Here is a 16628-nt window from a genome sequence, read left to right on the forward strand (position 1 = left end):
TTATTAATGAGCTTGCCTTTTAAAAAGTTAGATACATAAATCTTTATAATCCAAGTGTAAAAATTAATAATAATTTGCTAGTCAGAATTTAATTGTAATCATATCCACATGTTTCATATTGCGTTATGATATCAAATAGTTTCAGTTATACTCTTTTTGTCCCAAAAGGATTAAAGGGCAATAAAAAAGATGACACACCAAAGAGACATTCATAAAAAAACATTTTCTTCAATCATGATGCATAATGTTACTTTAAATATTAAGAAAACATCATCCACATAAATCAAATATAAACATCATCCATATAAATCAAATATAAACATCATCCATATAAATCAAATATAAACATCATCCATATAAATCAAATATAAACATCATCCATAAATTGCAAAACTAGCTGGAGTGTTCTGTTTCCAGTTTTCTGGCATATTCGTCGATGATAATCTTATCTTATCTCATTCTATTCTAATCTTATCTCATAAAATTGTGAATATTGTGTAAAACCAGGATGTCTTACACGACATTGGTCAACAATATTTACAAATTTAGATGTCTGGCGTGAATTTAGCACTGTCATACTCTTTTTGTCTCAAAGGGATTGAAGAGCAATAAAAAAGATGACACATCAAAGAGACATTCATAAAATAAACATTTCCTTCAATTATGATGCATAATGTTACTTTAAATATTAAGAAAACATCATCTATCTAAATCAAATATAAACATCATCTATCTAAATCAAATATAAACATCATCCGATTAAATCAAATATAAACATCATCCATAAATTGCAAAACTAGCTGGAGTGTTCTGTTTCCAGTTTTCTGGCATATTCGTCGATGATAATCTTATCTTATCTTATCTCATTCTATTCTAATCTTATCTCATAAAATTGTGAATATTGTGTAAAACCAGGATGTCTTACACGACATTGGTCAACAATATTTACAAACTTAGATGTCTGGCGTGTATTTAGCACTTTTATTGAATCCATTGTACAAATATATATTTGGGACACCTTTTATCTTGATTAATTGGAACAAAATTTAACATGGAACTACAGTTGTAATTACAAGATAGAGTACCGAAATTCATCGATTTAGGTAATTTTCATTGATGTCAGTTTGAGTTATAACCTTTTCATCCACGAAAGTATTGGCATACAGACAGTCAACCCTTTGACATATTTGGTTCAAAGTGTAACAGGATTCTACATTTTAGATGCTAAACATCTGTCCAACTCTTTACGTCTTCCAGATGCCGAGTTTACTTGTATTCAATCAGCCAGCCAGACTTCCTTTGAATTGATTTCGTTTAAAATTTGGTAGAAATTTGCAAATTTGGTCTGAAATTCCTATGGCAAATTTTATTCATTTAGCACTAAGAGTGTTTGTGCTATCGTGTTCATAGATAGAAAAGTAGAGTTAACAAAAAGTATTTTTCGATCTCATGAGGTCTAAAACTTAGAAATACATCAAAATCTCGAATTCATTTTTTGTGTACTTTTTTCTTTTTAAAATACTTTTTCAACTCTTTGTTTATGAGGAAGTAAAAAAGTAGTAAAGGCTTGGAGAAACAATAAAACGGGGAGAGGGGGAGAGAGGTATTGTTACCCCGGGACTCTCAAGTCTCTAGTTAAGCCCTCCCCTCTCTCATATCTGTCTTCAGATTTGTAACTTCATTTTTAGGATTCAAATGCTCAAAATATTTATCAGTTTTTTACCTGGAAATAAGTTTATTATATTACATAGTTAATAACTTATTAATATGAAATTAACGATTAGATATCTAAATTTACCTGCATGTGTGTTCCGTGATATCTAAATATCCACTCCAAATTTAGATACTATACGCCACATGATAAAATTCGTGATTTTTTTTTTTTTTTTGCAATAAATTTCGTTTAATTTTTTCTGTTTCTCAATCATTTGTTTCTCTCTTAATATTCATTTCCACCCTTTCCCCAAAAAAATTCTTCTATCCGAAAATAATTCTTGCCTCTCACATTGTTTGGGAAATGGAATACCGATTCAAGTATTGTCCTTGTCATTTGATTACTGTTGAAAATTATTTTATACTTAAAGCATCATCTACGCATAGCGTCAAATAAGTGTTTTTTACTCTGAATTAAAAAGTACTCATGTAATAATAAAATTTAAAAAATTGAATTTATAATTAGGGTTTCCATTTTAATCCTGGCTCAATCGTTAATTTTTGGACCATTAGATACAAAGTTCTAGTTTTCACTGGAAAAATGTTTTAAATGACTTAAATAACTATTTGATTGTTTGAATCTATAAACTAAATACCGTGAAAGTTCTGAAAGTGAGCTCTAACTTCTAAAAGCAACCCCTTACCACTAGTCTCTGCGGTTTCCCTATCCTGTAAATTTATCTATATTTCAATGTTATCTAAATTATATATATATATAGAGAGAGAGAGAGAGATAGCTTTCTCTTTCTATATTTCTTTTCCTAAAATCGGAACAATTTAACATAAATCAAATTATTTTGAATAAACTCCAGCGACATTTTCTCGGATGCGCGCTTAACCAGTGATGTACATGGAGGAAATGTACAGGTGCAAACTTTTAAAATGATTTATATTTACTGATAGCGTTAAAATGTGGCCGAATTTTGTGAGTGATTGTTAAATAAAATATCGAATTTGATTTGGAAATCTTCAAAAATTTAATAGCTATTAATAAAACAAAAATTTTAACACTTTTACAGCATGTTTTTGGCACAACGTGTACTTATTTAATAAAACGTCACGATAAGAAAATTTATCTTTAAAAAAGTATTGAATGATTTTTTTTTTTTTTTTACGATTTTATGTTGACAAAGAAGAATTTACTTTTGTTCCGAGTATATCCAAGATTTATTTTTCTATTTTTTCTAAATTCGCAGTTTTAAATTTCAATCTGATGTTGAAACTCAATGCTGTCTGTAGGTTCCACAAGTGAGTTCCTTTTTTTTTCAAATAATCCTAGTAATTATTGGGTAAATTTTAAAATCATATCATTATTCGTTGCTAAAATTTTTCTTATAAGTGTTCTTTTTAGAAACTAAATGCTGTTAGTCCCTAGAGGTTCTTAATTTTAGAGCTTGAAGCAATGCTTAGAAAAGTAAATACTACCTTACATTATAGATGTTATAGATTTATTTTTTTATTATAAGTTCATCTTAAAAACTTAAACAATTTTTTCGATATCAAGCATACTACCACATAAATTTTATTCATTTATTTAAAAATATATTGTTCGGTTCAAGAACTAGTTCATTTTATTCTTGTACACAAACTAGGCCAAAAATATTTTTAAAACAAAAATTTAAATTTTTGAATACATGCATTTTAAGTCTATACACTTTTATTTTAAAATCTTTTAAATCGAATCTGTCACCTACATTACAAATGTTTATAACTTAAATCTAATTTGTCTCCTACATTACAAATGTTTATGACTTAAATCTAATCTCTCACCTACATTACAAATGTTTATAATTTAAATCTAATATGTCACCTACATTACAAATGTTTATGACTTAAATCTAATATATCACCTACATTACAAATGTTTATAACTTGAATCTAATCTGTCACCTATATTACAAATGTTTATAACTTAAATCTAATCTGTCATCTACATTACAAATGTTTATAACTTTAATCTGTCACCTACATTACAAATATTTATAACTTAAATCTAATCTGTCACCTACATTACAAATGTTTATGACTTAAATCTCATCTGTCACCTATATTACAAATGTTTATGACTTAAATCTAATCTCTCACCTACATTACAAATGTTTATAATTTAAATCTAATATGTCACCTACATTACAAATGTTTATAACTTAAATCTAATCTGTCACCTACATTACAAATGTTTATAATTTAAATCTAATCTCTCACCTACATTACAAATGTTTATAATTTAAATCTAATATGTCACCTACATTACAAATGTTTATAACTTAAATCTAATCTCTCACCTACATTACAAATGTTTATAATTTAAATCTAATCTGTCACCTACATTACAAATGTTTATGACTTAAATCTCATCTGTCACCTATATTACAAATGTTTATGACTTAAATCTAATCTCTCACCTACATTACAAATGTTTATAATTTAAATCTAATATGTCACCTACATTACAAATGTTTATAACTTAAATCTAATCTGTCACCTACATTACAAATGTTTATAATTTAAATCTAATCTGTCACCTACATTACAAATGTTTATGACTTAAATCTCATCTGTCACCTATATTACAAATGTTTATGACTTAAATCTCATCTGTCACCTATATTACAAATGTTTATGACTTAAATCTAATCTGTCACCTACATTACAAATGTTTATAATTTAAATCTAATATGTCACCTACATTACAAATGTTTATAACTTAAATCTAATCTCTCACCTACATTACAAATGTTTATAATTTAAATCTAATCTGTCACCTACATTACAAATGTTTATGACTTAAATCTCATCTGTCACCTATATTACAAATGTTTATGACTTAAATCTAATCTCTCACCTACATTACAAATGTTTATAATTTAAATCTAATCTCTCACCTACATTACAAATGTTTATGACTTAAATCTAATCTCTCACCTACATTACAAATGTTTATGACTTAAATCTAATATGTCACCTACATTACAAATGTTTATAACTCTTAAAATCTTTTGAATTATATTTGACATCTGCCTAGCCCCCTACCCGATTTTTTAGATATGCTGCCAACCAAGGACCTATGTATAGTTGCGATAAGAGTGCATGCATTTTGGTGCATAATTTTATTATCTCCAAATTAAAATTTATCATATAGAATTTAATTTTAGAAAAGAATTTAAAATTTATTATTTAGAATATAATTTTTAAACTTATATCGCCAGTCAACGATGACTAACACAGCATGAATGAAAATTATTTTATCACCTAACAGTGATTGACGTAGTATTAATGAAAAGTACAAAGTCAGTTACCGGAAAATGGCGCTTGTCTGCAAACTTCATAGTCAGTCACCGGGGACTGACATGACATTTAATGGGTTAAAAGTGAGAAATCAATTCTATGGGAAATTGCAGGTCCTTTTAAAAAATTGCAGTTGGAAATTAGTAATACGAAAGTCCAAAAGCCGAAATATACCAAATACGATATGAAGTGAAGAACTGAAGGAGTTCTTGAACTCGATACTTCTTAACCTCCTGAATTTAATATTATTAAAAAGAAAAATACATGACAAATTCTGTTACTTGAAGAATTTTGTTGAAAGAAAGAAGTCGGTTGAAGAAGATATTTGCTGAAACAGTAGGACGCGAAATTACATAACAAGGATGAGGTAAATTTTGAATAGCAGGGCAAATAGGAAATAAAGAAACAGGAAGAGAGAACGAAAATTATAAAAGGAGGAGATTTACATTGCAAATAATAATAATAATAATAATTGGCGATATTAATCAAATATTGGCGAAATACTGAATCATTAATTACATTTTTATACATTCGCACTTAAAAAATAAATCAATTTCTTTTTTTATTAAAACGCATTGTGATATATGTAGAAATGGAAGAAAGTTTAAGTAGTAAAATATGAAATTAAACTATTGATTGTAAATTAACAACACTTTCTAAATAAAAAAGGAAAATTATACCATTAGTAAATGTACACATAAATTATTTGATTAACGTCATTCAATATTATTTATTACTACAAATTAAAACACTTGGAATTAATTCCAGAAGTAGAGGATAGGGCTATACAATCTGTTATTGAAAAAAAAATGTTCTGCGAGTAACTGCAGTTGTAAAGATAAGGAATTTTGGAACTGCAGCTTTTTAACTGTAACAATAATTAAGATTTTATAAAATAAATCGTATAATTTTATGAAAATTTATTATAGGTATAATTTTATTTTTTTATATAAAGAGTGCTGTTTGTTTTGAGTTCAAAACTTGTTCCACGCGTGCTGTTACTTATTCTTATTTTCTCCTATTTTGACTTTGACTGTCGTAATGCATTTTAATTATAAAATATGATTTAAAAAGTTGCATTTTTGCCTTGACAAAAAATACTTTTATTCAGCATTTACCTCCAATGCACCTTGAATGTTGATATACACCAGCGATAGTCGGAATGTATAAATATATGACAAAATATTCTGTATTTCATTGATATACGCCATATATATCGACATTCACTGGAAGATATCAACATTCGTCAGAATTCTGACTTTTGCTATAGTAATTAATATGTGTATTTAATAAAATAAATGTTTGAGTTTAAATCTCCAGGACAGTGTTTTGATGAAAAATATTTTACTAAAATTTGTTGAGTTTAAAATAAAGAAAAAAATTTACTTTTATTGATTAATTTTAGTTAGCATTTAGCATTTAAACAGTTGAAATTAAACTCTCCAAATCAATTTTACTCATCTCTCAAAAATTTTCAGAACTAATTAATCAAAATTCATAGTTTTGAACCTTCTTCAAATTTTTCTTTTATGTTATATATATTTATTTATTTATTTTTATGAACTTCAATAATGCAATTTTTATATTTGCATTTGTAAAATATATTTTTCTTTTTTTAAAAAAAAGAATTTGGAAGGCATCTACTTTAATCGACTTTTTGTTTGCCGTTTTGTGGAACGCTGAATTAGAGGGAAAAAGTAAAAAGTATTTTTAATCATTTGAGTTTAAAATTCAAATTATAGATTTTTTTTTATTTAACAAACTAAATTTATCAGAGATATAATCTAACTTTATTTTCTTTAACTATTAATTTAAAATACAACATAAAAGTTATAAGTAAATTTTTTGCGAAATATATAAAAAAATATTAACGAATCATCTGTTTTTGAAATTTTTCTAAAAATATTGGAGGACATTGAAAACTCTAATCATTCTGAAACTGCGTCATGTCCTCTAAAATAGAAATTTCATTCTAAGAACTACCCCATGAATTCATAACAATGCAGACTTGGAAAAAAAAAATAAAAGAAGCTTTAAAAGGCTAGAAGAAAGCAATTTCCGCGCATTGTAAAGGACTTTTTTGTAACGGTAGTCGAGATTTTTCATTGAATTCTATTTAAATCACAGATGACTAGTAATAAAAAAAAAATTTAACTATTCTTACTAGTCATGCTTTTGCACATACTGAATAATACATGATCAATACAAAGGACATCTTCTTCATTCTTGCCAAAAATAATACTGTTCCAAGTTCTTTAAAAGAAAAAAAAAAGTTTTTTTTCAACTTTAGAAAACATTAGATGAATTTTATATGATTGCTAGTTAATATACTCGGCGTTCCTGAGATTAAAATAATATTTTTAATAAGGAAATTACTTTTGTATAAAATATTAAGATATGCAAAACCTTTTTTTTTTTTCTCCATCACATATGTATTTAAATATAAGAGATAGTTTTAAAAAAATTGTGGTAGAATTCAAAATTTTAGCGTTGTCCCAACAAAAAGATATTTAGAAATTTATTTATTTCAGAATCGTCTGCGTTAAATTCTCTTATGAAATAATAATTTTGAGAGAAACATTACGCAAAAGTGAAATTGATATCACACAATTTTTAATTTTAAAATTGTGCACATTTTTTCCCGGAACTAGGTGCTTAGAAGTTTTTGTGGGAAAAATGCAAAACATTAATTAATTTATCTTTGCTTTAAATTGCTGCTGTCGTCGAACATCTGTTTCATTTGCTTACAAAATTATTTTCTTTTCTTGCTTTCGTCTGAGCAATTGACTTAGGCCAGCTTTTCGACATTGTTAAACTGCTGTTTTGAAACAAATGGAAGCTGAACAAAAAGATATACATTTAAATAAAATAGAAACTAGAAGAATAATAGTAGAATACAGTACACTCTCGAGTATCCGGTTCGCGACTATCCGGCTTCTGCACTATCTGGCCTAGTTTTCTTTAATCGTAATTAAACGAGGAAGGCATTACAGAAACATTAATCCATTTAACGACTTTTTCAAAACTAAAAACTGTAAGTTTTGACTCTTATCTTAGGATTACGTTTTCATATATATATATATATATAATATGTAATCATTTATTAGTGAAAAATAAAATCAGTTTGAGAACTAGGCCTACAGTTTACTTTAATGTTTCGCTTAGGATTCCTACATTTAAGTTAAGCATTGCAGAATTTATGTTAAAATGTGAACAGTATAAATCCTTTAACTTACTTTTTTCTAAAAAATTCTTGAAACATGCAGTGCAGTATATAAACATATATAACCTACCAGTACAGAGTCTTCTATTTTAAATCGACACGTTACCGGCAATTGTTTTTATGATTCATTGGGCGGCGTTCATATTCTTTATGACTTGAGATAAATGGAGGGTTTAGTACTCAATAAGAAGTGCGAAAATACGTAATACATTTGGTGTAAAAACTTTGGCTATTGGTATTGGTGGGCAAATAAATGAGTTCATAGAACACCGGTCTATCAGGCTTTTTTGTTATCCGGTCTGCCCTTCCGCCACATTAGGCCGGATACACGGCAGTGTACTGTACTAAGAGTTTTCTTAATGTTTTGGTGCCTTTAATGTTAAGAAAAAAATGAAATTTAAAAAAAGTTAACGTCAATTTTAATGTGTTTAAAATATATAAAAATTAAAAACAGTCAAAAGAAGTACAATGCAGAAGTGGCTAAATATTCAATTTTAAGATGGTATTAAAATATTTTAGCCAGACTATTTGTTTCTTACTATAGAGAAACAATAATATGTCGATTAATTTCTAATTAATTGAATATTTAATTAATTTTGAAAAAATGATAATGTTTTTTCTATTATCTTGAAACAAATAAGTATGCATAGTTTGCTTGAAATGGCCCTGCCGCTTAAGAGGAAATGTGGAATTATGCATGCATATATACATACATAGCAGCAACGACCTTTATTTATATTAAGATAATATGTCAGTCCTCTTTGCCACCTAAACAATGAGAAACAACGGTTCAGTCGAGACAAATCAAAGTGCACACACATTCATTGTCCAGTCTGTACAGGTGTGATAAGATTAAGTCAGTAACCCAACTGTTATCTCTTTTGTTTTAGCTAAGTGACGGCGATATGATTTAGCTGGATGACAGAGATTGCAAAATTGTAACTCTCATTTCTGGCATGACGACGCGAAAAGCGCCTTTTTCCTCCTCTTTTGTATTTAGTGACGAAGCAGTACTCGAGACGCTAGGAAATGCAGAACTAGAGCAGTGTTTGTTCGCTGTGGCTGTGTTGCGCACATTTCTGCTAGTCTATCACTTAAAAATTTGGAATTTACAGCTCAAAAATGGATTTCAGTAGGTAAAAGTATATTCGCGGTGTTTCATTTTGTTCTAAATTAGAGCTATTTGCTAGTTAGGGCCATGGCTTTCGTGCAATAGAGTAAGCATTCAACAGGTGGGTTTGTTTTTATGGCAAAGTCCTAAACTAGTAAATGTTTAATCAAAGGAAATAAAATTACTATTGTTCCATGTAGTGCAGGTTAAACTGCATGAAACAAAATATCCGGAGTATGTTCGTGAAATTCTTCTTTGAAAGAAGAAAATATTCTTTGCTTTAAAGAATAGAACTGTAAATGCGTAAAACAAGTGTACGTGTTAATAAAGTAATGCGTAAAATAACTGTTTTGTGGCTATAAGAACTTGTATTGCTGAACGAATAGAACAAAGTACCTTGTACGTCTTCCTAATATTTGCAAGTAAAATACTTATTTTCTGGTATTTATAGAACAAACTGCGTTGAAATAGAACATTTTACGCTTGTTCTTGAAGTTGCATGATAAATAGAAAGAGAAGTTAGACTGAAACCCCGTTGTTATAACAGAGTGAACAGTAATGTGTGGCCCTCCCGTGTAGCATGAAGAGGCTGGGGCGGCCAAATGGTTGGTGGGCCTTCTTTCTTCTGGTGCCCCTCACCGTCCTCTGGGTTTGCTGCATGTGCTTCTTCCTGGGGCGGCTACCTGTGCGCCCTAAGAATCTCCAGCTTATCGTCAACAATCCTAAAGAAGACGAGGAACTGTATAAGCAGGCATCCACAGACTTGGAGAAATTCGTCAGTGAGTCCGCAGGACGAGTCAGAATCAGACGAATCCTAGAAAATCTAGCAGGTGGTTTGACGGAAGAAATGGAACACTCCTCTTGGATAGTCATGCCTAAGCTAGACCCGTCCATGGGGGACAGGAAGCGACCTAAACGGTCATATTGCAAAGATCCCCCTCTGTGTAAGTGAAATTTATAATTTGTTTTACTTTTTTTTTGCTTTTGTGTGTTTTCGGAAGGTGTCCTTATTTATAAGATGCAAATTAGAAAGGGGAAAAAATACATTTTTGCATTATATATTGTATTTCGATTTTCTTCGTTTGTCCGAAAAATTTTGAATGGTTTCTATTCATTTTTACTATGAAGGACTCTTTTCTATTGTTAATCACGTTCTCTTCGGCGGTTTCTTAGTTTTCAAATAATTGATTTTTATTTAACTGAAATTTTTAACATGATCAGTTGATTTATGAAGTAGAAGCACCTATATATATATATATATATATATATATATATATATATATATATATATATATATATATATATATATATATATATATATATATAACTAATCTGAAATAAGAAAAAGTTTGAAAACGAAACTAAAATGAAAACAAAACAAAACAGTTTCGTAATCGCAACTAAAATTTATAACCTATTTAAACTAAAACCAAAAAAGAACTTCATAGTATTTAGAGAGCGCAATTGCAGCTACTTCTAAAACACAGATGAATTGATACAAAAGTATTAGAATCAAGTTAATAGGAAAAACAAAAAAAATCAAATAAAAATTAAACCAAAAAAATTATAAAAAAAAATAAAAATTGTTTTGTATTTCCTTTCTGTTAAAATGGTATATCTCTTGAGCATAATTTCAGGGGATTTTCGGGTCACGAGGAATCATTATTAGACAATGTCTGTATTTCCTCACAGAAAAAATCCCTTTCTTTGAATCCCTGCCTGAGGGTGACCCTTGAAAAAGTCTTCAGGCCGGATTCTTTTTTTATTTTTTTATAATTTATTTGGTTTAATTTTTATTTGATTTTTTGTTTTTCCTATTAACTTGATTCTAATACTTTTGTATATATATATATATATATATATATAATATTGATAAAATTGAGCACACATTACAAATAGGCCGCAGTGAGCCATTCCTAATGTATCCGTTTCAAAATAGGAAGGGCCTAGCTCGAGATCCGATTTCGCCGAAAATTTGTCATATGCTTGGACGCTTGTCATATATCTGGTGTTGTGGATCAAAAGTCGATGTTGATGTGGGGCGGAAGTTTGGAATGTATCGATTCAGATGTTGCCCTCATCATCTAGCCTCGATTCAGAATTACCATGCGTGTCCCATAATAATTATTTTGTTGCTTCAAAAAGAGATTTTAATGTAATTAAATAAAAATCATCCTTTAAACTTCTTCTGCTTTTGAGCTATCATAGTTTTATGTGCAAGGACACTTATTTCAATGTTTTTTCTAACTAAGAAGTGGCTAAAGTAACTAATTTGCCCAAATATAACGGTGAAACAATTTAATGAAACAATTATTTTTTCTCTGTATATGCATAGTATAAATGAGAAACTGTCATTTCTGGGAAATTTTTTCAAAAACCACTTTCATAAAAAGTTAATGATTGTTTTATTAAAATTTGTTTATTTTGTTGAAATTTGGCATTTTTTCTTTACTTCTCAAATCATTCCTTTTTCTTGTTCACAAGATGACTTTAAAATTTAATCCTTCTGAAATGACAAAACGAATACGAATCATTTTTGTTCTTAAAGGAAATATTTCACCGTTTTATTACAAAATTTCATACCATTAATGGATTCACCTTAAACATTAAAACTTTTATGATCATCTAATCCGTTCATCTAATCATCTAATCCGTGATGAATTTTGCTTTCTTTTCGAATCCCGCTTGACTATCTGTTTATTTAAAGATAAGATTGAGATTTAATCTTAAGGAAACGATTTGTTTTCAGCGGGAAATTTCGAGAAAATAGATATTTTCCAGAAATTTGAAGTTAAAATTGTTGTTTCAGTTTTTTTCTTCAGTTTTAGTGCTAAAAAATACTGTCCAAGGGGCTTATACGATGTCATTTCGCTTAAACTTATAAGTTAGTGTTATATAATTAGAAATCCTTCATATTACATTTCATATGTTATTATTGACGATTTTTTAATCTGTATTATTAATTGGGCTACAAAATTATTCTTCAGAAATCGCATGCAACATATACGTTTAACATGCTCGATGTTGTTGACCCCTATGCAACCTTAATAAACTTGGACAACCCCGGACTGGAATAATTGTCCGCACCCTTGTAACTGTAACTTTGGCCTTTCAATACATATGGACTAACGAAAGTACCTAACTAATAATCAGTTTATAATATTCCTATTAATATAGCACTCTATTAAAGGAGAAACTTTAATGCTAAAATGCGATAAAGCATGCAACTATCTACAGTATCATTAATAATGTAGGTAACATCTGTTACACACATGGTTTATGATATTGTGCATTGACTTTCTAATTATGAATATTTGCGAATTAATATAATGTTTATGAAACATTACAAAATCGATAGTTGGTACATTTAAATCCGAATCATGTGTTTGCTTTTAATTTATTTAAAATTATAATTAATTTTTTGTGCAAAACTAAAATAAAACCATAATAATAAGTTATTAAGATTCCTTTGGCAAGAGCCGAGATTCCTCATTGGATAAAATGGCTATGGTCGATCTAATCATAGATTTGTTGTGCGAGCATTTTTTTGCATCATTAAAGCGACATTATCACAAGTAAATAGAATATTAATTTTTACCTGAGCTAAAAAAATTCTCTAAATATTTTACGACTATAGCTTATATTTGACAATTTATAATATTATTACAAAATGTGATAATGTTTACTTAAAATTTATCTTGCATTTAATCCAGAGGGGGTAATCTCCCAGATATTTTCTTGCATAGTTCCTAAGAAATGTGTCATTCCACTAAAACTGTTTACTTTCAGCAAGTGTGAGCTCCACGAGTGACAAGATTTCTATTTTCAAAAACCCGGCACATAAGCGTTTTGTGCATCGGAATATAATCACAAATTGACTACTCCGGCCCTCCCTAAGGCACACAAAAAATACCTGGATTACAACCACAACAGCAACACTGGCGGAAACTATGGGTGAGTCTTAAGGACCATCACCGGTCACGGTACAATCCTTCCCGTAGAAAATACATTCCGCTGTCGATCGTAGGTAGGCAACCCCCACCTTTTTTGAACTCACTTGGGTGGCGGGGACCAACCACTACACCGGAAGATTCTCATTCTCATTTTTAAGATGCCTCCTAGTGGGAGTCGGCCGCGGTGGCCTGGTGGTAAAGTCTCGGCTTCGGAACCGGAGAGTTTCAGGTTCGTGACCCGATTACACCGAAGAACCATCGTGTAAATGGGTCTGTTGCACGTTAAATCCGTCCTGACCAAACGTCCTTCCGCTGGTGTGGTGTGGTGTGGAGAGGGGGTGCCAGCTCAGGCGTCGTCCTCGTCATCTGACCGCGGTTCAAAATTACGAAGTCCGCCCCAAAATAGCCCTAGTGTTGCTTTAAACGAACGTTAATATAACTAAACCTAAACCTAGTGGGAGTCGTCGGAGTATAATGAAAAAAAGAAAGAAAGAAAGCCGAGTATGCATTTTGAACCCCTACTGCTAAAATTTGACACAGAAATACAATTTTAGTACCTAAATTATATACTGAATTATGTTTACATGCATGCGAATTTATAACCTCGACAGCCAATCTAATTGTTGACGAATATGATTGAAAATTTGTGGTGGATCTGCACTTTAAACGTTAAAATCGTGTCACTAATTTTATTCATCCAATTCTCTGATGTCATGTAATTGTTACGTTTCCTTTGCACTCCACTAGACAGATTCATAAAGTTCTTGTGACTTGATTTCGTCCAAGATTTGATAGAAATCTACGAATTTGGTACAAAGTTAATGATTCATAAAGTTCCTGCGAATTGATTTTGTTCAAGATTTGATAGAAATCTACGAATTTGGTACAAAGTTAATGATTCATAAAGTTCCTGCGAATTGATTTCGTCCAAGATTTGATAAAAAGTTAACTTCATCAAATTTCAAATGTTTTTGTTTTTGGATTTTCCTGTTCAGACAGACAAACAAAGTTCCACAAGTGCGTTTTTCGGAGTGGAGGATGTCAAAAACTTGGAGATCCGACAAAATCTCAAACTTGAATTTTTCGACGAGTTACAGTATTTTCTTTCTACATACTTCGCATACGAAAAAGAAGAAAAAAAAGTCTCATAGATCTAAAATTATTTAACATACATTTTGTAATAAAATGGGAAACAATAAAGTTTCAATGACATATGCAATCTTGTTTGTCATATAACTGTGACTCAAGTATTCCCGCTTTAAGTAACATATGACTGTTTCTTATAAAGTCTTTTACTGTTTGTTCTCGAATTCTAAAACCCTCCGCGATTTCGCGCATGCGTCATGATACATTTATGTACTCAAAATAGGGGTGAGAGGAAAGATGGAAGGAGGAGTTGTTCACATTTAACAAGAAGGTGAACTCGGATTACACACGAAATTTGGACGCGTAAAAATTGCAGATAAATCGTAATTTTGCCAGGAAAAGATTTCAATTCATAATAAAATACTTGAGAACAATTTTTATTTATTACAAGGTGCCTACATATTAAATTGTGATGAATAATTGGAAAGTTTATGTTCTTAAAATTTGCTAATTCACTTTTTCACAAAATAATAATTTCTTCATATTAAAACTCTACTATTTTTATTAGTTATTGAATTTTTTCCATAACATTTTGAGATTAGTAACGTAAAAGATTCTTCGTGACACTTCTGAAAGGTTTTTTTTTCCCGCTTGAATTAGCCATCTAAGCAATCAGCATGAAAGTTTCAGTTGAAATAAAGGAGTAGGTCATAAACCACACGATACTTACATACACAAGGGGGGGGGAGGAACTAAATGAAATTATCGGGAGTTGTCATCCCAAAACTTTCTCTCTAACAAATTTATCCCAGCAAACACATTACATTACATTGGCATACAATAGTTACGAAATATTAACCTTTGACGTGAATTTAACATTTTTACTGAATCTATTGTGTTACTGGCGATTACTCTCTGTCATATAGTTAGTAGCATCTGAAAATCGAATTCGGGTTTTGGACATGTTTTTTCCTACCGACTGAACAAAATTTTAACACAAAACTACAATAGAAGTTACAAAATCCCATTCCAAATCTGATGTATTTAAGTCATTGGGACTTTGAGTTTACATGTTTCTAAAAGTACAGACAGAGAGACGGTCGACCCCCTTGTTGGATATAGCTCAAAATTTGACAGATGTCTACGCTTTAGATGTTAAATCTGTGTTCCGAATTTTAAATAGCTCTTTTCGTTTTGTAATTATCGCGTAAACTTATATTCGAACAGCCTGACAGACAGACTTCCTCTGAACAGATTTTGCTCAAAATTTGATAGAATTCTGCAAATTTGCTCTGAAGACCGCATACCAAATTTCAGCCGTCTAGCTCAAAGTGTTTTTGAGTTGTCTTTGTCACAGACAAATAGGCGGATATTTTCCAAAAATGTGTTTTTCGAACTCGTTGTTGTTGTTTATAATGGCACTTGCCATGGACAAGCTCGCTGACGAAGTCAGTGATTTTAAGCCAAGGGAGCGTCTCTTGTTTTAGTAGCGCCAACTAGGGCCAAGAGTACTCCTTAGCTACTCACGCATCACATTCGCTTGCACAACCCCTTTTTACAGGAGGGCAAATTCACACATCTCACAGATAGAACAGGAAGAACAACCATGCCCGAACCAGAACTCGAACCCAGAACGCCCAGGTCACGGGGAAAACGCGCTAACCCTATGCCAGGACGCCGAACTCGTAAAGGTCTGAAACGTGGGGATTCGCCAAAATCTCGAATTCGAATTTTTTTGACGATTACTATACTACATATACCAGAAAGTTAAACTAAATGAAAAAGCATCTAATCGTGCCAAAAAGACGAGCAAAGAATGACGAAGAATTCCGAAAATATGTTCATTCTTTTGACTCTCACCCCTTAGATTCGTCGAGAAGTGATAGTCCTGGGATACTGAAAGAAACAAACAATACTCATTATTATATTATTATTGTATATTTTATCGTTGGATTGTTCAGAAATTTAGAACCTCCCCCCTCCTTTCCCCGATATAATCTGATTATTCGAAAGAAGATTAACTCTATATCAGAACTCTTTCATCTCCGATTTTATACAAGCGTAAAATAAAGTGAAACTGGATATATAATTACCAAAAAGAAAAAAAAATCGATTATCTGCTTTCGATAGATTCTTTGCTTTCTCTTTTATTTCACTTTTTTTCGTGCCTGTGATGCTTTCGTTCCGATAGAAAACATTCGATCCGAAATTCCCTTCTTCATTTCCTCTCTCGAAATAATTCACCTCGAAAATT

General features: G+C 30.4%; 1 protein-coding gene across 4 annotated transcripts in view; it reads left to right on the plus strand.

The window, feature by feature from the left end:
* LOC129975884 (beta-1,4-N-acetylgalactosaminyltransferase bre-4-like) overlaps nt 1-16628 on the plus strand; it is a 187578-nt gene that overhangs the window by 88531 nt on the left and 82419 nt on the right. The window contains exons 1-2 of one of the 4 annotated variants that reach the window (XM_056089151.1): nt 2912-2961; nt 9915-10279. The exons of 1 other annotated variant lie outside the window; for it this stretch is intronic. In XM_056089151.1, coding sequence (XP_055945126.1) covers nt 2927-2961; nt 9915-10279 — 400 coding nt within the window. In that variant the 5' untranslated portion in view covers nt 2912-2926. Of the gene's footprint in view, nt 1-2911; nt 2962-9786; nt 10280-16628 lie in introns of those variants that run through there. 2 more of the 4 variants (XM_056089150.1, XM_056089152.1) reach the window with 2 other exon arrangements.

The sequence above is a fragment of the Argiope bruennichi genome, chromosome 7 (genome assembly GCF_947563725.1).
Source record: "Argiope bruennichi chromosome 7, qqArgBrue1.1, whole genome shotgun sequence".
NCBI classification, from domain to species: Eukaryota; Metazoa; Arthropoda; class Arachnida; order Araneae; family Araneidae; genus Argiope; species Argiope bruennichi.